This window comes from Hippocampus guttulatus, chromosome 2 (genome assembly GCF_054856545.1).
Source record: "Hippocampus guttulatus isolate MCC_2025c chromosome 2, RoL_Hgut_1.0, whole genome shotgun sequence".
In the NCBI taxonomy this organism is placed as follows: Eukaryota; Metazoa; Chordata; class Actinopteri; order Syngnathiformes; family Syngnathidae; genus Hippocampus; species Hippocampus guttulatus.
Genome location: NC_141262.1, coordinates 2,480,052 through 2,504,780, shown reverse-complemented (window position 1 = coordinate 2,504,780; position 24,729 = coordinate 2,480,052). Strand labels below are relative to the sequence as shown.

Genomic DNA, 24,729 nt, shown 5'->3' with positions numbered 1-24,729 from the left:
CTGGAGCGAAGCAGTGTTAATACCCCTAGGAACCTCAAGAACCTCAAGAAGGGAGACAAGAAGATGTGCGCCAACTACAGAGGCATTAGCCTTCTCGATGTGGCTGCAAAAGCATTCGTCGTCCTTCTGCTGAAACGCTTCCAGATGGCCCGTGACCACCGGACTCGCCCAACTCAGGGTGGCTTTCGCCCCGGAAGGGGATGTGTAGACCAGATCTTTAGCCTGCGTCGCACCCTGGAGCAACGATGGGCCTACCAACAACCGACAGTCGTGTACTTTATCGACTTTGCCGCGGCATTTGATTCAGTTGACCGGGGTGTTTTGTGGATGATCATGAAGGCTGACGGGATCCCTGTGAAACTGCTTCGGCTCATCCAGGGATACTCCCGGTCAACCCGAGTCCGAGTGCGGGCCTACGGCAGCGAATCAGAAACCTTCGAGGTGCGGTCGGGTGTCCGACAAGGCTGCGCGCTCTCACCAACCTTGTTCAACTATGCCATCGATCACATTCTCAACACTGCTCTCCATGGCTTTGAGGGTCGGCCGAGATGTCGCAGTGTCGGACCTGGCGTACGCAGATGATATCGCTCTACTGGGAAACACGTTCGAGGAAGTTGAAAACGCACTGATGAAAATCCATCGAACGGCCCTGACCGTTGGAATGCGCTTCAATGCCTCTAAGACCAAGATCATGTCCTCCCTCACCAACCCAGCTGACCAACGGTCGCTGTCACTGGAGGGCGTGACCCTGGAAAACGTTGATTCCTTCACGTATCTCTGCTGCTCTGTGGTTCCAAAGAGAAGCAGAAGTCGTTCATCGCATTGGGGCCGCCAGATCCGCCTTCGTGCGCCTACAACGCCATCTGTGGGGTCGGCGCGAGATCTCGGCTGTGACAAAGGGGCGTGTCTACCAGGCGATCGTGCGGACCATCCTGCTTTATGGCTGTGAGACCTGGCCTATGAGAGTGGCTGACCAGCGCAAGCTAGAAGTCTTCGATAACGATTGCCTCCGCCGTATTCTCCGCCGCCGCCGATCGGACCGGGTCCCCACTGCTGACCTTCGTCGCTGTCTGCACCTTTGTCCCTTACCAGCGTTTCTTCTGCAACGCAGACACTGTTGGTTCGGGCATGCGGCATGCCACCAGGATGGCGAGTTGATCAGGGATGTTCTCCTTCCTGCTCCTTTGCCAGCCTGGCGCAAGCGGCGTGGTGGACAAGTCAAGACCTGGGCCACCACGATGAAAGAAGACCTCGCGTACCTTTCCGGCCCCCAGGTAGTGGGTCTGAGACGGTGGAACCAAGACTTGCTGAAGCTGTCGGTTGACCTGGCCGCCGCGCTTGGGCCGCCATGATCAGGGATGTCGTGCGCGCCAAGGTAGAAGCCGGTTTAACCCGCCCAGGGTGAAGGCCGTTGCAAACAAACAAAAAAAAAAAACACACTGTTGCCGGCCTGTCTCACGGAAACCAGGCTGGGGAGTCAAGTGAGTTTCTTTTTGTTGTGCTCTTTGCTGGTTGGTTAGGGATGATTTTAGTGGGGTTTACAATATATGAGGGGACATGATGCTTAAAAATAACTTGCTTTTAGGAGGTCTTGGGGCAGCCTTTGTTCTCTTTGAATTGGACAGGACTCAGAGTAGTCCTGGGCATCTCATTCTAGAGCAGGGGTGTCAAACATACGGCCCGCAGGATAATTTAAAAGTGAAATAACATTAAAAAACACAGAATGAATATTTTTAATAAGCTGCAATTCATGGATCATCCGCTAGGGGAAAAGTGTTTTGACTCGAGCAGAAGACAACAGCAGTCTCAGTCTGTCACTGAGACAGACCTAACACAGCAGTAAAAGCCAGCTACCTAATTCTTAGCGAAATAGCATTAGCATCAAAGCCGTATCCCGATGGTGTCTTTGTTAAACGATGCACGATGAAGGCGGCTGAACTTGTATGTCCCGAGAAGCGACAAGCTTTTGCCAACAAAGGAAATGCATATTTTGTTTTTTTTATAGCTGAGTATGGTATAATTTTAATGGTCCGGCCCACTTGCCATCTACTGAGGCCGTATGTGGCCCACAATGGGAAACGAGTTTGACACCCCTGTTCTAGAGCTATGGGTGTGCAAATGTTTGGTCAGCCTATGAATGTGTCTGTATTTGAGCAGGCAACAATACAAAGTTGCTTGGGCACTTTGTGCTGGTGCTTCAATATTCAAATGCTAGAACATGACATAAAGAAATAACCAGTTTGGAAGGGCCTTTATCAGGATCCATCCATTTTCTGATGTGCTTATTCTCACAAGGGACGTGGGACAGGCTGGAGCCTATCCCAACTCCCTTTGCAGTAGGTGGGGGACACTCTGAACTGGTTACCAGCCCTTTTATCAGGATATTTGCCCCCCCCATCATTTTTTTTATTTTTAAAATAAGCCCCTTTGGTCGGGTATCAATCTGACTAGTCCAGGGCAGTTTGCTCTGGACCTTCACCTTTTTTTGGGGGGGGGGGGGGGGGGGTAATTTTGTGTGCTTTGCAATAACAGTAGACTGGACTATAGTGTTTCCTCAAGCACCTCTGGTTGTGCTTCTCAATAAATGGGGGCTATTGCTGCCCCCAAATGCTACATGATGCCATACACAATCAGAGGATACCTGTTGGTAACACTTACACCTCCAGTATCTCTCTTACAGAAGTGCACCGCGGCCCCATGAGATCCTCAACCTGGTCCAGCTGCCGAAGACATGGGACTGGAGGAATGGGCATTGTCAGCAGTACTAAATCTTTAGGAGTTGTCATTACTTCATTAATGCCTTTGTTTGGCTTCATTTAATTGTATGTATTGTGTGACAAAAATCTACAATTCTTAAAATGTACAGGCATGCACTTAAAATTAGCCCAGACCGACAAACATGAAAAACAAAGGATGTTTTTGCTGTGATAACAACATTCTCAACATTTTATTCAATTTCAGTTTTAAAATAAGATAAGAAAACCTTTATTAGTCTCGCAATGGAGAAATTGCCAATTCACAGCAGCAAAGTTATGAAAGGAAGAAGTAGAACAACAAAAAATAAGAGCTGCTGGAAAGGCAGTCACTCACGTGGCGCCATTTTGAAGTCAAAATAACACAACACAACACAACACATAGGACACAGACAGTCGTGCAATCTTCACCACTTTTCTGCATACACTTTGTTGTCTGAAGCAGTTATAGATGAAAGAGGAGAGGATCAAAGTGTCCTTTCACCAGTGGATCAGAGACGTCATGCTGAAAATGTGCACACGTCTGCTACAAGCTAAGTTTTTAAAGCAAACACGAAGCTGTAGCGTCCATTGACGAAAAGAGATTAGTTCACTTCTCCTGTCCCACGTGATCCGCTTCAAACTCCAAGCCGCGACTCCCAGTTCCAAATCCGCATCGGCGCTCCGCGCTAACGCTCCTTTCTTCTCATCGTCGGCTCCTCAATCCTTACATCCATCCAGCCGCAGACCGTTCAACAGCACCGATCTCTCCGCTGAACAAAGCGGGGCTGTGAAAAATGCTGCCCATTACAGGCGCAAGACACAAGCGCCCCGGGACGGTCCAGCAACGACAGTGAAATGGCGCCGACATTCCTCCCAGTCAAAAACAGTGCTGGTGTACCCATGCCGAGAAGGCGCAACCACTGAGCACAGAGTCTCCTACTTGATGAATGTCGTGGCCAAAAAATGCTGAAAAAAGTCCACCTCGGGTCGACACGACGTAACAACAAACACAAAGTGACAAAACAAACACAAAAACAACAAAAAAGCAAGGCTCATAAGAGCACTCGCCGACGGCTGCCTACTCGGGCGCCATCTTGACTTCAAATATGGCCTTGCAATAGTAGTGGCAAATGTACATTTTGTGTAAAAGTATTGAGTCAACTGAGTAAAGAAGACTCTGTACTAAAGTACAAACTGTGCCTCCACAAGTAGCTTAAGTGCAATATTTTCTTCACAGATCGCATAAACATCAAGTGTAGAGCAGCGTGGCCTTCAGCCTACTTGTCGGTCCAGCACGTGCTTGACTGTGCCGACTCGGGGACTTGTCACGGGGGGCGACCACGGTGGCGTGTGGGAGTATGCTCACAAAAATGTCATCCCAGATGAGACCTGCAACAACTATCAGGTAATTGATCAGAGTGAGCATCACAGCTAATGTGTAGAATGTGAATGGTGGGCCACAAAGGGTTGGTTTTTTTTGCTCAGATTTACTTTTTGGGGGGGGGGGGGGGGGGGGGCGGTCAAATTTATATAATGACCCCAGTTGTTTCCTGGCTGCAGAATGTCATCCTTTCAATGCATGTAGGACATGCGTAACCTTTGGGCACTGCGACAATGTGCAGAACTATACTCTGTGGAGAGTCTGTGACAATGGAGCCATCAGAGGACGGGAAAACATGATGGCGGAAATCTACACAAGAGGCCCAATCAGGTATTCTAAATTTTCTTTTGAAAAGCTTCAGCGGCTGTGTTGAGTAAGAGTGGAATTGGATGAACTCTCAAAACATTCTTGTTGCTATTGTCACTTTTGTCATGAGTACACTTGTAAAAAAATAAAATGCTAAAAGCGATCTAGTCTACAATTAGGTTCAGAGTGGACATTTTGTCCATATCAAGGGTGTTTCAAAGTTTTACTTAACGTTTGCCCAATTACGAACAAACTTGAAAAACATCCACGAAACAAGTGTTGAACTTCTCTCTTTAACAAGCTCAGAAAATTGAGCCCCCGAAGCCGGTTTCACTGGGCACCATTCTCTTTGGTAGACATGCCTGAAAATAGGAAGTCTGCCTTTTTGGTTTGAACCAGCCTTTTTTCCAGAGACCTTCAAATATTTCATGAAATACAAAAATGTGTTCCCGTAATGCATTGGAGTAACCATTTCCTCTATCCATCATACAGCTGTGCCATCATGGCTACAGAGAAACTGGACCTCTACACCGGCGGGTTGTACATGGAATACGTTAAGTATCCCGAGATGAACCACATTGTGTCTGTGGCCGGCTGGGGGGTGGAAAATGGAACGGAATACTGGATTGTACGCAATTCCTGGGGTGAACCTTGGGTAAGTTGTCACGAGTATCCCGTTGACGGCTGCCGACGTCTGGTCCAAACTCAAATCTTCATAAAGGGTGAGAGGCTTCGGCTTGTAACCAATGCCTACAAAGGAGAAAGCGGACCTCTCTACAACCTGGCTGTGGAGGAAGACTGCGTGTATGGGGATATCATTGTGCCAACAACTTATTAGACGGTTTTCTTAGTCTTGTCTTTGCCAATCAATGGAAATAAAATTGTCATAGGGAAGCTTGTGGCCTTTTATGATACAATCATGGGAGCATATTAAGAAAAACATGCCGCTACTAAATACTAGTGTGATAACATCCCTGCATGTTGGCGATTCACATCTTATGGAACGATCCCCAGCTGTTCAAATTTGGCTATTGAGTTTGTTTCTGTCATATCTAAGACGCGGCAAGAATTAAACATCGCTTAAATGACTACCGTAATTGGTGTTAAGGATGTGAAGTGGGCCTCCACTATTGATAGTGTCGACGAGGTGTCTAACTCAGGTCCTGGATAGTCGGTATCCTGCATGATTTCCATCTCTTCCTGTTGCAGCACACCTGGTTCAAATGAATGGGTTCCATTAGGCTTCTGAAGAGTTCATTTATTTCAATCAAGAGATGGAAAATATGCAGGATGGTGGCTCTATTTGGTAGAGGGACCGCGCTTGCCCCCAACAATTTCCATGAGCCATCTCACTGTCCCCAGACTAATTTTGAAGGATAAATTGGGCACAGCGATCCTTTTAAACAGCTTGGTCTTCGATTGTTGAGGGCTACAGTCCTGCCTGCTTTTCATCTCTCCCTGTTGCAACTTGCCTGGTTCTAATGAACATTTATCAGGCTTCTGCAGAGCTTGATCATTTAAAGTGCGCGTGTTACAGCTAGGACAGCATCGGAGACCTCTGGTTTGCACATTGTCACTGCGGCAGTTTTCCAGAGTAAACTATGTGCTGTGGAGATGGATTCCATTGATTTTTGTCACGTTTAGTCCTAGTAAGACGAGTCACGTGTCTTCTACTTGCTGTGGCAGTTTTGTTGGTTGAACACCTACAAACTTCACTACATAACTGCAATTTTTTTCCGTAAACAATTTATTTTTATGGTCATGTAAGAAGTTTGAAGCAAACTACTCTGGGATCAGAGTTTGATATCTTAACAGTTCCAATGGGAATCATTGTCATTGGGAGCTGCTTTTCTGGAAGAAGAGCTCCACCATCCCGCCAACCTGCGACTTAATGCTGTAACAATCTGGTCTTGCTCGGATCAGTTCCTTGAGTTCCTCCAGACATTTGTCTCTCCGGTTCCTGATGATCAAAACGACAGAGCAGCCGGAGGGGCACAGCAGTCCCTGGTTCTCCAGAGCCAGCAGGTCCACAAGGTACTGCTGGGGGTCGTGGTCCATGAGGACCAGGTTGAAGGTGCCGCTGGTCCCTGGAGCCGGTTCCAGAAATGTGCGAAGTGTCGGGATGGTCTCGCCTGAGCTGCCTGTCAACACCTGGAACTACATAATTGGCTTTTTTTTTTTTTTTTTTTTAGTGCAGAGTGCGTTTTTATTTGCTTGATGCAGAACTTCATTCATTAGACTCTAGTCTGTATCTGAACCCGGAGATATTATTGGATTACTGTATTTTTACAAACAGTTGTAATTTAACCAGCAGCATTTTTAATGGATATAATAAGCTAGTGTGAACGTGTACAAACGTTGGGCGAATAATGGTAGTCTTATTTTAATAGGCACGACTTTTGGGGGAATATTATGAAGTCTTTTTTGACCTGTACAACTTTTGGATGACTTATGGTAGTCCTATACAAAATGAGGAATATCAAGTTGTCCCATTCTGACCTGTAAAACTTTTCTGCTCGATTTATTTTAACTTCAGGGATTTACAGGAGATTCTTTTTCATCAGTGCAACTTCTCCAGGAGTTACAATAATCTTGTTTTAACCGAAGCAAAGAAGAGATTTGCCGAAGCCTTGTTTTACCCGCACACCTCGAGAGACTTGTTTTGTCACCTGCGATCTTTCGTGGAGTCGTCACAGTCATTTAACTGTGCAACGATGGCTGGATTTTCAGGAGTCTTTTTTTTTTTATCCTGTGTCATTTTTTTTATTACAGCAATCCTAAAGTAGTCTCATTTTGATCCGCACAGTTAAAATAGGGGTGTTCACACGGCACACGTTTGCTCCGGTGCTGCACCGGTGTATTTTGTTGCGATATATCTTACACCGGAGCAAATTTTGTGAAGCGTTCACACGTACAAAGCCGCCGAGCGTGTTAGCACCGGCGCAGCCCCACTTGGGTTCACACGGCAGTTTCTGCAGCAGAGCAAAACGATAGAAAACAAAGAGCTGTCGTGTTGGTTCTTTTTAAAACATATACAACTCAAGCAACTACGGTACAGGCACGTCTTTCTCCTTCTCGGTCTCCGTGCCTTCTGCTCGAGAGGCGTTCAATGACCGCCCCGAAAACGTAAATCAATGATGAATTCAATGACACTCAGAAAAGCAAACATATATAATGCGCCAAACAGAAAATAAGGAGAGGAAATCACAAAATAAATTCTATGGGGGGGGTTGTGAACACAAAACAGAAGAACAAACAACTCCGAGACAGCCCAGTCTCCTACAAAAGGAAAGATGATGTTTGGGGACTATCCCCCCCCCCCCCCCCCCCTCATGTTCTAGTTGAGATGGTATAACCCAAGAGGCAAGATGCCGCTTGCTACTGTTATTGCCAGCCATCATGTCTTGTGTCGTTATTGGACAAAGAGATGACGGAAGTCCAACAGAGCACGAAAGCACATAATCAACTCTTCTCATGCGTCGCGAGGCTACTCCCCCTGCCGCAAACGAGCATTTGCTCCGGAGCAAATTTTTAACCGTGTAGCGTTCACACGTATCATTTTACATCGGTGCTGCCCCGCAAACGAGCATTTGCTCATTTTTAAACCACCTAGGGAGGTGGTTTAAAAATTTGCTCCGGCGTAAGCCGTTTTCAGGGGCTACACCGGTGTAACTTTGCACGTGTGAACGCTCTACTGGGGCAGCACCGGCGTTGCACCGGAGCAAATGTTGCCGTGTGAACCCCCCAAATGACTTCCCTACCTGAGTGTGTTTGAAGCCGGCCACCAGGATAATCTCCTCCCCTAGGCCGGCCACGGCGGGGTCCTGCTCCACCGTCAGCAGCGTTCCATCAGAGGGCAGCAGACGCAAGAGCAGCACTGAGCTATAGCCGCAGTGCATGCCCAGTTCCAGCACCCTCGAGGGACGGACTCGCCGGACCACCTCGTCCAAGGCCTGGCCTGAGTACACGAATCAACACAAGTGATTCAATTCGGTTGGTTTCCTTATTTCCAGTAGTTTCACTTTATTTAGTCTTATCGCATACAGCCATGCACCATTCTGAACTATTAAAGATTCTCGACAAGATCAATAATAAGTTTGTCAATAAAAAAACAAACAAACATTGACCTCAATTAAAATAGGGGTAGGACAAAATGTTGGTTCAACAAAGGATCTGTGGATGTTGGATCAAGATTATGTCGATTTGATTGTCTTTGTCGAGATGTATCACTGCAATGTATACTTTCTATACAGCAATCACTACTACTTTATTAGTCAGTGTTTGGGAAAGCATCTTAGGCCTTTTGGGGCTTTACACAGCGAGTACAAAAACAGCGATTAAGTGAACTTTAAGGGAAAGCCTGAAGATAAGTGTTGTGAGTCAAACCTTCGACTTCTTTGTCACTTTCAAACTTTGTGCCTCTCGTGAACGCTTGTAAGGGACCAAACAGGTGAGAATCTGAAGGGGCAAGGTCTGGGCTGTAAGGGGGGTGAGGGAGCAGTTCCCAGTCCAGCTCGTTGATGGTCTGCACCATTTAGACTAATGTGTGAGGCCTTGCGTTGTCATGATGCAGGATGACACCTTCCGACTGATGACCCCTGCGTTTGGTCTTTTTGTCTTTCTTGTCCTGCCTCAGCAGTTCACAGTAGGAGGCACAAAGTTTGAAAGTGACGAAGTCAAAAGTGTTGTGAGCGACTGACTGAGACATCAGTCCAAAGATTTTTACATGGATTGAATATGGAAGCTTGTGCACAGATGAGAAAGGTGTGTGAGAGTGCTGGGAGACGACGTTGACAATTGAAAAAAAATTTCCATCTGTATTAGTCCTTATACCGATAAATTCACCATGTATATATATATATATATATATATATATATATGTATATATACACACACATATACAGGGAGTTTTTCAGTAAATAACAGAAAATAGGTTACTAAACAGAAAAAAGAAATCTGCACATAGCTGAGTTAGCGAGAATCACAACTGTGAGGGGTGACACTGTTTACAATTAAACAGGCGAACACTGACCAATCTGCGGGCCAACCGCAGAGGAGCCATGTGTCTCTGCGTAAATGTCAAAGGTCTCCAAGACGCTGCCGGCATTGCCGTGGGTGCACCGGGAGAAGACAAAAGCATGCGTGCTTTTGGCACATGCGCGTCCCCGCACCAGCCGCAGCGTCCAGGCCAGCGCGCTGCGACACAACCGAGCCACTCGGGCGCGACGACGACCCAATGCCAGCATGACAGCTGGAAGCAGCGGTATGGATGCCACCATCAACAAAGAGGCCATTTTGACGGTACTGAGTGATGTTTTTGAGTCACCAAAACCTGCAGAGGAATTGGAAACATTTTCAAAGGACTGTTAAAAGCCGGCAAAAGCAAACGTCCTTTGTAGTTCTTGACAAAACACCAGGCAAAAACCACTTAAGAACATGAGCAAAAAATGATGGGGGATGCAGTTAAAAGTTAAATGAGCATCATTTTTATTCTTTATTCATTTACATTACGCACAACTCTCATTTATTGTGAAATAATCTAATTATAACATGTATTTGTTACATATTTTGATGCATTTTTATGCTTGACAAAACATTTATGTCAGAATTTTGGGGGGCGCTTGGAACGGATTAGGGCCACGTGGAAAACGCGTCTCTACTCACAAAATGTTCTAGTTCAGAAATTTCTTCCGGAACCAATTAAGTAATGGTACCACTGTAGTTGAAAGCCTTTGTCTGTATGACAGCATCATATTGCCACCTGGTGGCTAAGTTGCGCACACCAGAAGGAGCCACAATGATTTAAATCATAATGCACAAACTTTTCAATTCTGTTATTTGTACATTTTATGTAATTATATATATTTCTATTATAGTGATAAAATCTGCAGTTCCTAGTGATCGTTTTTCATGGGATTTCCCATTAACACAGAAAATCCTGACAATGAAAAATTCCAAGTTTAAAAAAAAGTAAACATATATACAGTAAAAAACACTTTAAAATAACATTTAAAATTTCAACTAATTTAAAGTATTAAAGCAGATTCAGTTTTGCGGTCTGGGAGCGGGGGGCAGCTTCTAATTTCATTTATTTAAAACATTACATATTTTTATAGCGCTTTCACAACAGTTTCAGCTGTAACAAAGCGCTTTACAGAACAGTTAACATAATACAATAACAAAATAATACAACACAACACATAAGACCCAGACAGTCGTGCAATCTTAACCACTTTTCCTGCATACGCTTTGTTGTTTGAAGCAGTTTGAGATGAAACAGGAGAGAATCAAAGTGTACTTTCACCAGTGACATCATGCTGAAAATGTGCACACGTCTGCTACACGCTAAGTTTGAAAACAAACAAGAAACTGTAGCATCCATTGATGGAAAAAAAGAGATCGGCTCACATCTTCTGTCCCACGTAAATGGGACTGAAGATCCATATGCAGTGTGGAACCTCCAGTGCATAAATTGACCATATGTGGGGAAAATCCAGTCCTCGAGGGCCACTATCGTGCATGTTTTCAATGTTTCCCTCCTCCAACACTCCTGGTTTGAATGATCAGGTTTGGTATCAGACTTCTGCAGAGCTGGAGGATGATCTGATCATTAGAATCAGGTGTGCTGGAGGAGGGACACATCGAAAACATGCCAGACAGGGGCCCTCTCGGACCGGAGTTGCCCAACTTTGACCAAGTAAATGAACAATAGGGGTTTTGTTTGTTTGTGTTGTTTCTTAAGCAACATTTGATGATTTGGATATGTCTTAAATGGAGCAATGTTCATGAAAATGCAATCAACAAATAACTTAATTTTGGACATTTCATATTGTTCGCAAATGAAAAATGAAACAACGCCACTTGAAAACGGAGTTACAGTCATGCACAGGCTATAGACTTACCGGTAACTCAAGTTCATCTTTGGCTCTCTCTATCCACGACAAATGGTAGTACACTTCATAAATTAACCAAACAGCGAGAAATCTTTACGCAATGTTTTTAAATTACCGGTACTATATTGTAAACAAACTACTGCTGTCGATGTTTATATCAATAACATACAAACATCAATAACAAGGATTAAGTGCAATTTGTCAGTTTGCTGTTTCACACATTTGCACGCGTTATGACCCACGCATGCAAACCATTATAAAACATGTTGAAAAAGATCCAAAGTGAATGAATTTAAAGCTTCAATAGGAGTGATGCATTACACTTACCAAGCTAGCCAAGTGTGTGTGTACGCGCGCGCGTCTCCCGTCAGGCACAGATGCAACAGCTGACTGTCAAATAAACCACGAACACATACACACGCAAACACAAAAACACACTTAAGTCACCCACTCCTGTTCCTGGTATCCAGGATACCATATGGAGCACCTCAGAGACACCGCATTAGGTATCCCAAATAAAATCAAACAATCAACAATTATGCATTTGCACACATTGTAACGTCGACTTTTGTAAAACTGGATTATCATTATTGTTGATTGTTGCGGTTGTCGTTTGAACACTGCGGCGTCCCATCAGTCCGCTTGCATCAAGTTACCGGAAAGAGGCCATCGTAGCCCGGCAAATCCGGTTCTGTTGCAAAATAAGGGCATTGCTTGGGATTTATTTTAAGAGACGCCAAATCATCATGACAGCCCCTATAACATATGATTGCAACACTCCCATGCCGCAAAATCTGGATTGTGAGGCTAACTATGTCCTACTTTCTGCTACACGGGAAAGTTGAAACAAACCTGTGCCTGTGCAGCCATTGCATGTCGACAAGGGACCTACCATAAAATGTTCGATTTCGTCATCGTCTTGACTTTGCAGATAAGTTTATTTGACAACCGTGTTCAATGAACCTACAAAATAATACCATAAATTGTACGGTTACGTCTCGTCTTTGTAGATACAAATGTATCTGACATCATTTAATACACCCACATACAGGTAAAACAAGCTTTCAACGTACTTTCAACTTCCCATTTACCTTGCGGCTGGTACGCTAATGAGAGCTTGTCCTTTTGACATCGGCGATAACGTCAAATCAATAATCTCCAGCGTAGACATTTAAAAATAAAAGCTACTACAACGCTTGCCGCGTACACCTGGCTGCTGGCACACTGGTGAGAGCGTCCCGTTCCGATCACGTTCACGAGCACAGAAACGTGACATGAACGCAAACAGCATTTTTATATTTAAACTCGACACACTGTGCTATTGTGTTCAATATTACAGGAGAACGCTGAAGATACTTACGTCCTTTTGAAGTAAATACAAATAAAAGCAAGTGCTGCTGTTAAAGCAGCCCCGCCTACCTTGCGGTTTACGCACCAAAGAGAGCGTGCCGTTTTAATCACGTGGATTGAGCGGCCATAACACGTTATAATTTTAAACGTGATACTATAATAAAATTTGGTTCAACATGATCATAAAATTGTTTAAACTAACCGGTTTTGCTGAAAAAAAAGGAAAGAAAAAACGCCTGGACCCAGAGTAACCATCGTGACCCAATCAATTTGGGATGAACTGTGTGTGTGTGGGGGGGGGAAGAGTTAGCATGAGAAAGCGAATGATAAAAAAATTCCTTTGCGCTCGACAGTCTTCTCATGTCCTCCCTCTTTATAAGTTTTATTGCAAGAGAACACGATACATGTACACATTACACGTTTTAAAGACGTTAACCTGTCCATGAACACCTATCGCGAATTAATGTCTTTAAAACGTCACCCCACCAAAAGGTAGAGTCATAAATTAGCCACGTGCGTGTTTGCTTTATTTTGTGTTTTAGTTTGTGCGTGTCCCTACCGGAACCAGTGCAGATGACTGTAGCGAGCTTTGTACTAGCCCCCACCCGCTCTCCTCCTTCTCCTCCTTCTCCTCCTTCTCCTCCGCAGCCCGCCCGGCCCGCTGCCACACACTATCCGTGGAGCTCAACCGGAGGGGAGCCACCGTGGCTCGACTGTCTCGCCGGTGCTGCTACTGCGACATAACTGCTGGAGGCCGACCAACTTGGAGTAACGGCGCTAGCGACTAAATTCAAATAATTTTTGGGGTTGTATATATTTTTTGGACTGAACTATCACAACCACGCTTGGGTATGGCAAGTCCGGTGGCACACACCGGACAGTCGCATCAGCATCAGGCGGTGACTGCGTCCGCTTTCCGGGAGGCGCAGAAATGGATCGAGGTGAGCTGCTCGTTTGCCACAGGCAATGTGTCGCATTGTGCATAATGTGTGATCTTTTGTTTGCAATTTGCATGCTCTCGCCTTGCAACATCAGCGCTTCGTCACCTGTTGAAAGGCGACGAACGATGACAGTCGTGTAAAAGAAAAAGTCGTGTATTCGGACCTTTATTGAGGGAAGACCAATTTTTACATGATAAAAAAATAATAATAATAACAATAAAACGTATATAATACACAAGTAATGATGACCTTGTTTACATTTACGAACACATGAATTTAAGTGTTAAACCTGGCCCTGTTTAGGTGAACATCAAGCTGTTCTTTTGCATGAATGACAATAGGTGCATACACAGGTTAACTTCACCTTTGGCGGCAATTCACAGGCCCCGTAAGTGGACTTTTTTACTCCTGGCTGTTTTGTGTAGTTTTTTTCAACGTTGCAGATGCAATGCTGCATTTGGACTGTATGGTTCTAGTGAGACAATTCCAATTGTTTTGCTCGTGTGAGGCACGTTTCAGGTGTGGGTTAGAAAAAGACATACATAAAATAAAAAATTAAAAAAAAACATAAAATCAGATAGCTTAGTATCAGAATTAGTCCTTTTCTAAATGTGGATGAAGACTGATTAATGTCACGAAAAGAGATTCGATTGAAACAATGACACACTTGTCTCAAAGTTGAACACCGAGTGATTTTGTTGTAGGAATGGCAACAGGTGGATAAACAGATTAATTGTACCTTCTGCCATCTAGTGGAAGAGCATGTAGTTGTTCTGTCTGCCAATACACATCAGGAGCATACATAGATAAACAAAGCTGATCACGATATAGACAACATCAACAGCGCCCAAACTCACATGTCGGCCAAAATCGACATGTGTTGTTGGTGTATTAGGAAGGGATCACAATAAGTTACCCTGCAATATTTTAACATCCCTCTCTTGGTTTGTTAAAATACAGTGGCAATTGTGCCTGTTCCAATCTCTGCAGTGTTGCGACTTCTTTTGCTGTTCCCCCAAAGAGAATCAATGGACAGTTTTGATATTGAATGTTTGTGTGAGTGATCAATACATTGTATGGCAATCTTTAGCCAACAGTCATGGAAATAACACGATACAGCAATTATATGGTTATCGAAAGATTGGGGGAGGGGGGGGGGGAACTGCACAGTATGTTGTGATATCTAAAATTAATTAAATGACCTCACTATCCTTGACATCCACAGAGAAATGAATGATAAAGACCACACTGGTTAAATTTGACTCAAAAAGCCTCCGTGACCAAATAAAAATAGACCACAAATTGGGCCAGGAGCCTAAGTTTGTGCACCATTGCTTTTGAATGATTCCAGAGTGGAGCATAAATGAGGGACACAGCTTCAAGATAATGAGAGATGATCCATATTTGAAGTAAGCCAGCAGAAACAATGAGCGCATCATGTGGAATGGATTTTTGCCTCATTGCCAGCCCAATAATCAGCACACAAGCGCCGTTTTGTTTCCTGCCGGGAGAATCTCAGTGACAACAACTCATTGACATGTTGGACCACTCAGTCAGTCCACTGCATGAAAACTCTGAATGGCTTGCTATCTGTTGTTTTTTTGGTTTTGTTTTGTTTTTTTGGGCGGAATGCAGCCGCAACTTTGCGAGGTGACACAAAGGCTGGCAGATCTGATAAATGCATCATTTCAGTGATTATTCAAAGCAGCAGATAAAGCCAAAAAATTGGATGAATTCCACAACTCCTTGATAAAGCAGTTTTTGGAAAAAATACAACAATATTGAACAAAAAAGCTCTTAAAAATCTCATGGTCCACTGGTCTGCTGCTTTTTAAAACATTTTAAGTTAGGTTTAATTGCAAGACCGTTAAGTCAATTGTCTGTTTAGTGAGCAGGTTTATGATGATCACAGCCTGTTCCATTTACATCAATGAGAATAATTTGTTTGACTTTTGGTCACAAAAAATAAAGGAAGAAATAATCTTCCTCCAAAGTTTATAACTGTCACTTCATGAAACTCCTGGGAGCCTTGTTGGCATCTTTCAAAGAGCTTCTGTTGACCTGGAATCAGAATGGGATCAGTGCACGCAGCTGAATAGGTAACTGATAGCGCAATCACGTTGTTGTTCTTCCCCGGCTCTTCCCCCCTTAGGGAAGGAGTGGCTGGTATCGTTGGCCACCTGCTAACACTCACTGGCTCACCCGAGGGAATCAGAGGCAGGTGACTGTAAATGAATGGATGGATGAATATAACGAGGTCTCCTCATTCGGGAGCCGAGCACTCCGCCCGAGACATTTTATTTCCTCTTTGCTGTGTCATGGATCGCTTTGGGTCACCACATGTTGACAGTTTGCCAACTGCTTCACAGTTACGAGCCTCTTTTACACTAATCCAGCCAAAAAATGCCCCGTCAGTGTCATCAATAGAAGAAGTGGCATTTGTCTGCCTCTGTTTCATCCCCAATGCAGCTACAGTATAGGGACCCATCCATCCATCCATTTTCCGAACCGCTTGATCCTCACTAGGGTCGCGGGGGGTGCTGGAGCCTATCCCAGCTGTCTCCGGGCAGTAGGCGGGGGACACCCTGAATCAGTTGCCAGCCAATCGCAGGGCACACAGAGACGAACAACCATCCACGCTCACACTCACACCTTGGGACAATTTAGAGCGTCCAATCAGCCTGCCATGCATGTTTTTGGAATGTGGGAGGAAACCGGAGCACCCGGAGAAAACCCACGCAGGCCCGGGGAGAACATGCAAACTCCACACAGGGAGGCCGGAGCTGGAATCGAACCTCTGCACTGTGAACTGTGAACCTCCGAGTTTGCATGTTCTCCCCGGGCCTGCGTGGGTTTTCTCCGGGTGCTCCGGTTTCCTCCCACATTCCAAAAACATGTATGGCAGGCTGATTGGGCGCTCTAAATTGTCCCTCGGTGTGAGTGTGGGCGTGGATGGTTGTTCGTCTCTGTGTGCCCTGCGATTGGCTGGCAACTGATTCAGGGTGTCTCCTACTGCCTACTGCCCGAAGACGGCTGGGATAGGCTTCAGCACCCCCCGTGACCCTAGTGGGGATCAAGCGGTTCGGAAAATGGATGGATGGAAGTTCATTGTCCTTGTACATGCTAGTCATACAGAAGAGAGATGGATGTGGAAGAATCTGTATCTTTAATTCATTTATTTATTTTCAACCCTTTCATGCACCCATAATGATAACCTGGAACCTGATAACACGATAAGCTGTGCACTGTAGTAACCGCTGTCCCTGAAAGGGTTCACTTTAGGTTATGCTTCAACCACCTGAATGAAAGGATGTCAAACAAATGAATAGAAGGATCTTTTTCCAGCACACCTACTCATCATCAAGCAGCTCTGTCTTCGTCCTGTCAGTAACTGTGTCTGCACTCCTCTGAGTTGCGCACCAGGCGAGGTAGTCGACCTTCAGTTTACATTGCTTGACAAATTGATTGGCCTCTTCGTGGGGGCTTGAATGATGAACACGATTGGATTTGACGTTCCCGCTAGTTATCCTCTTCAGCAGGACTTAGTTTTTGTTGTGTTTTTACTTTTTTTGTTTGGTCAGTGAAATGCTTCATTTCAGTTTGTTATGTTCAGTTTGTATAGTTGTTGTTTTTTTAACATATGGCTGATGTGTTAAGTGCAAGATAAAAAAAAAAGTCACTCAATACTGCCCTTCTTTGCACAAACGATGAGGAAGGACCATTGGATTATTGTTAGCATGGTTTTGAGCATCACCATTCTGGATCCATGTCTAGTTGGTGGACAGTTTAAAACCTGCCTGACTGACAACGTGTGGCATTAGGTGGAGTAACTTAAGTTCTAATGTGAAGACTTCAATCATTGGCTTCGACTTCGCATCGTAGCTGATTTTTGTTTGCAGTGTAAGTTAGAATTGAAACGTGCTTCTGAAATGCTTTCCCAGTTTAAGGCAGACATGATGATTAGTTCACTTTTTCCCAGCGAAAACCTCGCTGTCGTTTCTGCATTCAGAGATGGCCCCAAAATGCTCAGTGTGGCAGGACCCAAAGCATATTTTTCATTAGCCAGTCAGAATGCCTGTGAGGGTCACCTGTAAACTGAATGTCATGACTACAAAATCCCTCGAAAGGCGATTCCAGTCTTCTTCCTCCGGGCTACCTCGGAAGTTGTGTGTACACACAAGTCTTGCTGTCGCTCCAGAATTCTTCCATGACGTCATTCCCACTTCATTGTCATTCTTTCCATGAGATGATGGATGGATGTGTTGAGTGACTAGCACCCCCCCCCCCCTGACCCCCCAGCCCTAAACATGCACATTGATTGCAAGCAAACAAGGAGGGTCATTTTAGAAGCTTTTAGGCCAGATTGAGGATGTCTCCTTCATCAGTTCCAAACGCTCTGTTGACCTCAAAATCCATGCTATACCATAGAATGTCAGGATTGTACAGGCTAACTGTGTTTCTCCAAGATGGGAATTAACAGAATGCAAATCAGCCAAATCGGATGCCTTTGCAAGGTTAAATTAAGGATATCCATTTACGGTACGTTAAGCAATTTAATGCAGTTTAAGCGAAAGAAAAGATTTCGGAGGCCGACACGTTCCCCTTTCATGCCATAAACCTCAAAATAGCCCCTTTCAATCTGCCTGTTAAAGCAACACATTTTTTGCTGATTTCCTTTTTTTTTAAATTCTGTGTAAAAAGCCCCGCCACAGCTTCGTTGACACTGTCAAAGGTGGGATAGTGACTGTGTGAAAGGGAATAGCGAACCATTGATGCTCTTTTTAAAGTTGGTTAATGCCCTGAAACTGAGTCACTGTCTTTCACGAAGAGCAGCAACGTGTGAAGCAACTTTCGTTGACAGGTGGTGAGAAAGTGATGACCGGTACCCCCTTTTCCAATGGTCTTTTTGCTTCCTAATCAATAGTCTCTTGAACACTGGCCAGTGAAGACGATCTTTCCCAACATTTTTACCAGATCACTGTCCTCTGTCTAAGGCAGTTGTCCCCAACCCCCGGGCCGCGGACCGGTACCATTCTGTGGGTCATTTGGTACCGGGCCGCACAAAAAGAAGAAATAACTTACATTACTTCCGTTTTATTCATTTCGTAATCTGAAAGATGTTTTATTTTGAAAAATTACCGGATTCTCTGTTACATCCGTGTGCAGTGTTGACTCAGGTAAAGGCACACTTCTCGGTCACGTGATATGTTCCAGAGAAAATGAAACCCAGGAGCTAACAAAATGAGTAAGAAAAACCAAACATCTTCGGGAAGGGGAAATGGCTGGGCCTTTTCCCCTTCCCAAAGAGATAGAAACGGAGCCTATTACTTTCAAGAAAAAGGCTACATTTAAAATATAAAATAATACACCTATAATATGGATTTATCTCCACGAGAGATTCCCACGCACCAAGCCCACCCTGCATAATATGCGGCAATAGTGAGCCATATTTTTCAAGCACTTTTGTGTTTGTATCATATTTTGAAGGCACGTTTAAACGTTACCATTGCGACCGGAGAGTGTTGCGACCAGATAGGACGTTCCTCGGGTCATGATTCATGTTTATTATTGTGTTTCGAAAATACCACACTTTTCATGCAGGTCATATCAGATTATATTGTTGTATCTATCCGGCCTTAAAGGCCGGTCCTTAAAAATTTTGTTGGACATTAAACTGGTCCATGGGGCAAAAAAGGTTTGGGTCCGCTGGTGTAAGTAACTGATGTGAGAAGTGCTCCTTTCCGGATGGAGGTGTAGCATGAAGGCAGAACTCGATTCAAGACTCGCTATCCCACAGCTGTCACCCCCCCCCCCCCTCTGTTTATCCCAGATGCCGAGAATTTTGCAAGTTGATTTCAACCCCAGATTCAGAGTCGCTCCTGTTCACACAGAACAGCAACCCGCAGAACAGTTGGCTTTGATGGACTGGTACCGTCAGAGAGCCCAGAGACGTACAGTTTAACGCTTTCAATTTGTTGGATGACCTTTTTATCTGTTTCTCACTTCCACTAATCACGCCCCATCCTTTACCATGCCATCTGCCCCCACTTTGTTGATCGCCTTCATTCTCAGGCAAAGTGGGTCACTTTGCGCGATTCCTGAATCAAGCTCCCGATTTTTATTGATGTGGCTTAGCGGGGCTGAACAGGTCACAGGCTTGGATTTGTAAACCCCCGTAGGTTACGCCTCCACAGATGAGCAATGATGAATATGAAACGGACTCAGATATCCGAACTACTACTGCTTTGGTTTGAATCGTAAACTCCTTGACGATGAAATCATGCTTGAGTGACGCGCTTTGAGTGATGCCAGGAGGCAATGCCTGATTGATGAGGCAAAGTTTGTTCTTGCAATTCTTCATGTTTGATAGCTAGGAGAGTGTTCCCCCGAGGGCCAGGGGATGTTTCTAATTGGGTCACACAGGCTGAGTTGGTTTCCTACTTTTGGAGCTGCTACACGGGGGAGCTGGACTCTTTTAGCTGCCAAGGGAGCTCGTGCAACCCCACCGGAGGCGGCACTATCAGTCGTACAGCCACAGTGTGAGATATTGTGCTTTTAGCTCTTTCTCTTCCACCATTTTGGTGTTTTACGATGACATCAGCTTGATGTTGCCATAAGAGAGATCTGTGTGCTTTCTACCGTTGGAAGATACTTGATTTGTATCAGATTTTTACTCAGACTTGATTCCGATCAAAGGATATCCGACAGCAGACTTGCAGCTCGCAGTGGCGAAGATAACGCCACACATCGTGCCATATCATTTTTTCTTGTAGTCATTTTAGAATAGAACCATTTGTGACACGACTGTCAGTGTCTCATGTGTTGTGTTGTGTTATTTTGTTATTTTGACTTCAAGATGGCGCCGCGAGAGTGGCTGCCTTTCGAGCAGCTCCTATATTTTGTTCTTCTACTTCTTCCTTGCGGACCTTGTATCGGTCTGTCGTGGTAAAGAAGGAGCTGAGCAAACGGGCGAAGCTCTCTATTTACCAGTCGATCTACGTTCCAACCCTCATCTATGGTCACGAGCTATGGGTCGTGACCGAAAGAACGAGATCCCGGATACAAGCGGCCGAAATGAGTTTTCTCCGCAGGGTGTCCGGGCTCTCCCTTAGAGATAAGGTGAGAAGCTCGCTCATCCGGGAGGGGCTCAGAGTCGAGCCGCTTCTCCTCCACATCGAGAGGAGCCAGATGAGGTGGCTCGGGCATCTGATTCGGATGCCTCCTGAACGCCTCCCTGGTGAGGTGTTCCGGGCATGTCCCACCGGGAGGAGACCCCGAGGAAGACCCAGGACACGCTGGAGAGACTATGTCACCCAGCTGGCCTGGGAACGCCTCGGGATCCCCCGGGGAGAGCTGGAAGAAGTAGCTAGGGTGAGGGAAGTCTGGGCTTCCCTGCTAAAGCTACGGCCCCCGCGACCCGGCCCCGGATAAGCGGTAGAAGATGGATGATACTTCTTCCTTTCATAACTGTGCTGCTGTGACTTGGGAATTTCTCCATTGCGAGACTAATAAAGGATTTCTTATCTTATTTATGGCCTACCCTCAAACCTAGTTTCTACCAAAGAGTACAGTTCAGTTGGGCTTAGTGCTGGTGGGATCACGAAACACTGAACAGGCTCAGGGGAAGAATAGGATGTGATGGTGAGGTCTAGTAGGTAAATGGTGTTGTCATTGTAAGACAGGTGGTGTTTAATTTATCAGTCGTGGTCTTTGCTCACAGCTTGAGCACTCTTGACACCAGAAGTCCGATTCATTTGATTTGAGTGTTTCAATCATGGCCAAAATACGCTACACTTCATTCATCCCAGCATGCTTGGTTGGGCAAAACTAGAGGTGTTATCTTTAGATTGGTGTGATCACTCCTCCCGTCCAGTTATTAAACCTCACCACCACCTTCTTCACCACCATCTGCTTCAATCCACTTCAACAAGAAGACTCAATGATCCGCAAAGTCAGGAAAGTTGCATTACAACAGTCTGGTTTTTATGAGGTGATGGCAACTGCTAATTCTCTGTTGACCAATCAGCAGACAGGGAGAAAGTCTGATCACTTCACTGACGCGAGGAAAAGCGAAAAAACACTAAAACAAAACAAATCAAGCGAGGAAATTACAAAATGAATTCTATGGGGGCATTTGTGAACACACAACAAAGGAATGAATAACAAACAATTCTGAGACAGTCCAGTCTCCTACATACATACAGCATGTGTTTCCTTCATTGTAAATTTTATAGAAGGCTTTTATTTTTTTGTGGCTCCAGACATATTTGATTTTTGTTTTTTTTTGTCCTATATGGCTCTTTCAACATTTTGGGTTGCCGACCCCTGGCCCACACCAATGATGACATTTAAATAGTTTTTTCTCTCTCTCTCTCTCTCTTTGTATGCTAGTCTGAGCACAATCATGACTAATGAATGACTTTCACTGTCCACGCACCACTTCTCCACTGTTGAGAGTGTCAAATAATTCCTGGAGTGGAATAGCTTACATTAAAGCGTGGGCCTCTTGAGCGCTGTTATCGCCATCCTCTTGCTACTAGCAAGGGGATAAAGTCTAATCCTGACTAATCTAGCCAGCTGCACCTCCCTCTTTTGGGGAGGCAGGGGGTGTGTGTGTGTGGGATTGTGCATTGACAGCTCCCATAAGGTGGCCCGTGTCCCACTTGGACGCCATCGAGCTGCATGAATTGAGCAACAGAGCTATGAGTGAAATTCTAGCCCGATGTGATATTTTACGTTTAAGAGAATTTGACAATTCTCTGTTACCACTCTCTTTGTAGGACAAGTCGATGTAAAAGCCTGTTCAGCCTTTATATTTCCTCAGCTTGACATGACCTGAGTTTGATATTGTTCCAAAAATGTGCCTGTACAAATGAAGGCCTCCCCTCCATCTGAATTTGAGTAAATAAACCCTCCCTCGTTCATTATTTGCTTAAATACAGTGCCATGAAGCTTTGAATGCTCTCAGCCTAAGACTGACATGTCAGACATGAGAACTGTTCAGAAACTATTGAGGGTGATGATTACATACAAACTTCCAGGCCTATAAAAGAACCAATGCTGCTTTTCCCTTTTAGCATGCTTTTCGGAAGTAATTTTTGGGGCCAATACATCTTGAAGTTTGGGTTTTGGTAACGGGAAAGATAGTTTTACCTAACTGTTTGTAACAATCCATTTGATGGGTTTGCAAAAAGTGTGAGCAAGAAGCGCTGACCCTGACTGAACCTTCTAAAGAATGCACTGCTGCTCATCTATCCTCCATGCACTCCTTGGATTTATTTCCCCCAAATATCTTCATCTCCCCTAGGGTGAGCCACAATGGAAGGATTTCTGTACATTTGGGGGATAAAGCCGCGCTTCCTACTCTTAATTAGACCTCACCACTAAAGTGGACTGACAGATGCCCACATTCCCAGGAATGACACATGGACTTAGTGTCAAGGGAAAGTGTAAACAAACTACTGTATTTCCCCATGCAGTATGTGGCGGGCCTTAATTTTTTTTCAACTGCAGATAGGGCAGGTATTTATTTTTCCAAACACATTTAAAAAAAAAAAAAGAGGGTTTTGGAACTATTTTGTAAAATCCCAATTTTAATCCTTGGATTCCCCCAACATTAACTCGATAATAGATAAATAAATAAAATGCAAAAGCAATTTTCCCAACTTGGTTTTGACGCTTCAATTTTAGAGGTCATTTTGCTCATTTCTTTGTGAAAGCGCTATATAAATCAGCATGTATTGTATTTCTGCAACACACTTTGTTCAACAGATATTGTCCACATTTAAACCACTCCCTTGTATGTTCCAAGGATCGGCAATGGCGTTTTGCTGTGGCTGGTCAGCAAGTCCACCGCCCTCGTGAGCAGCCCCAAGGGGGCATACCCGCTAAATACATACATGGGGTGATTCCATCCATCCATCCATTTTCTGAACCGCTTTATCCTCACAAAGGTCAGGGGGGGGGGGGGTGCTGGAGCCTATCCCAGCCGTCTTCGGGCAGTAGGCGGGGGGACACCCTGAACCGGTTGCCAGCCAATCGCAGGGCACACAGAGACGAACAACCATTCGCGCCCACACTCACACCTAGGGACAATTTTTTAGAGTGTTCAATCAACCTGCCATGCATGTTTTTGGAATGTGGGAGGAAACCGGAGTACCCGGAGAAAACCCACGCAGGCCCGGGGAGAACATGCAAACTCCACACAGGAAGGCCGGAGCCATGATCGAACCCACGACCTCTGCACTGTGAGGTTGACACGCTCCTATTGATGCGCTTACCACTGGGTCTCGGGTGATTCCCTACCTTGAATTTAGATCTGAAGAAAATCTTGTTGATTAAAGGCGAAACGGTTACAACAAGCTATGTCCCGTTTTTCATGAATGAGAAGTAGCAACTAATGGGGGGCATGACATCTGTCTGTTTGAGGTCCAGACGTTATTTGAGAAAGTCACAAATTCTGCAGGTCTGCCTTATACTTCTGTGTTCATATGCGTGTGTTTATTTTTAATTGAATGCTTCATGCTGAAGCGCGTAACTGTATTGACATTCATTATTTGTCCAAGGCCTAATGGAAGCCGAACCGTGATGGAATCTGTGTTTCAACACAATCGTGCCACTATAAACAGGCCCCTGAGCCCCCATTCCGCCACAGTGTTGACACAGTACGTCAGTGAAGCTCCTGATTAGTTCAGCCCTGACGAATGCAGCGCATCTTGGCAGTGACGAGAGAGGAGAGCAAGTCTGAACGTGAGGACCAAAGAACAATCCTATCTCTTGGCGCGTTGGTAGAGGTCTTTGTTGCTTTTAGGCGACAGACAGCGCGCACTCGACATGAATCTAGCTGTTGATGTCTGTGACGGGCTTCACTGTTTGTGCTGATGCGTGTTTTGCTGGGATACTCAAGATTAGATTTTCAGAGGTTATATCATTTAGTTGTAGAAGGAAACCAGAAGGAAAATTTGTATTTGGAGTTGCAGGATTTGTAAAAAACAAACAAACAAATTGTCAGGATTTACACTGCAGGTCCAGGTGCCCAATTCCAAATTGATGCTTGTATCTATACTAATAAAGGTTTTCTTATCTTATCTTATCTTATTATTGTAACTGTATTTGTACTTTTG

At 44.9% G+C, this 24,729-nt stretch overlaps 2 protein-coding genes and 1 pseudogene across 11 annotated transcripts in view; 2 read left to right on the top strand and 1 right to left on the bottom strand.

Moving 5' to 3' along the window:
* Positions 1-526: 526 nt before the first annotated feature.
* On the top strand, positions 527-5,260 carry LOC147208221 (cathepsin Z-like; annotated as a pseudogene).
* On the bottom strand, positions 5,230-12,741 carry LOC147208220 (transmembrane O-methyltransferase-like). 4 transcript variants are annotated; one of them, XM_086106164.1, is made up of 5 exons: positions 12,676-12,741; positions 11,643-11,705; positions 9,455-9,754; positions 8,184-8,380; positions 5,230-6,579 (listed from the first exon to the last, which is right to left on the bottom strand). In XM_086106164.1, exons 3-5 carry the CDS (start codon positions 9,714-9,716, stop codon positions 6,256-6,258), a joined length of 783 nt encoding a protein of 260 aa, XP_085962290.1. In that variant the 5' UTR covers positions 9,717-9,754; positions 11,643-11,705; positions 12,676-12,741; the 3' UTR covers positions 5,230-6,255. The 4 variants fall into 4 exon arrangements, with proteins under 4 accessions (XP_085962290.1, XP_085962291.1, XP_085962292.1 ...); XM_086106165.1 differs by lacking the exon at positions 12,676-12,741 and adding an exon at positions 12,407-12,665; XM_086106166.1 differs by lacking the exon at positions 12,676-12,741 and adding an exon at positions 11,972-12,006.
* A 584-nt stretch (positions 12,742-13,325) lies between these two features.
* Positions 13,326-24,729, top strand: part of LOC147208218 (LIM and calponin homology domains-containing protein 1-like) — a 61,606-nt gene continuing 50,202 nt past the window's right edge. For all 7 annotated transcript variants that reach the window (XM_086106159.1, XM_086106163.1, XM_086106161.1 and 4 more), the window contains exon 1: positions 13,326-13,606. In XM_086106159.1, the coding sequence (XP_085962285.1) occupies positions 13,517-13,606 (90 nt within the window). In that variant the 5' untranslated portion in view covers positions 13,326-13,516. The remainder of the gene's footprint in view (positions 13,607-24,729) is intronic.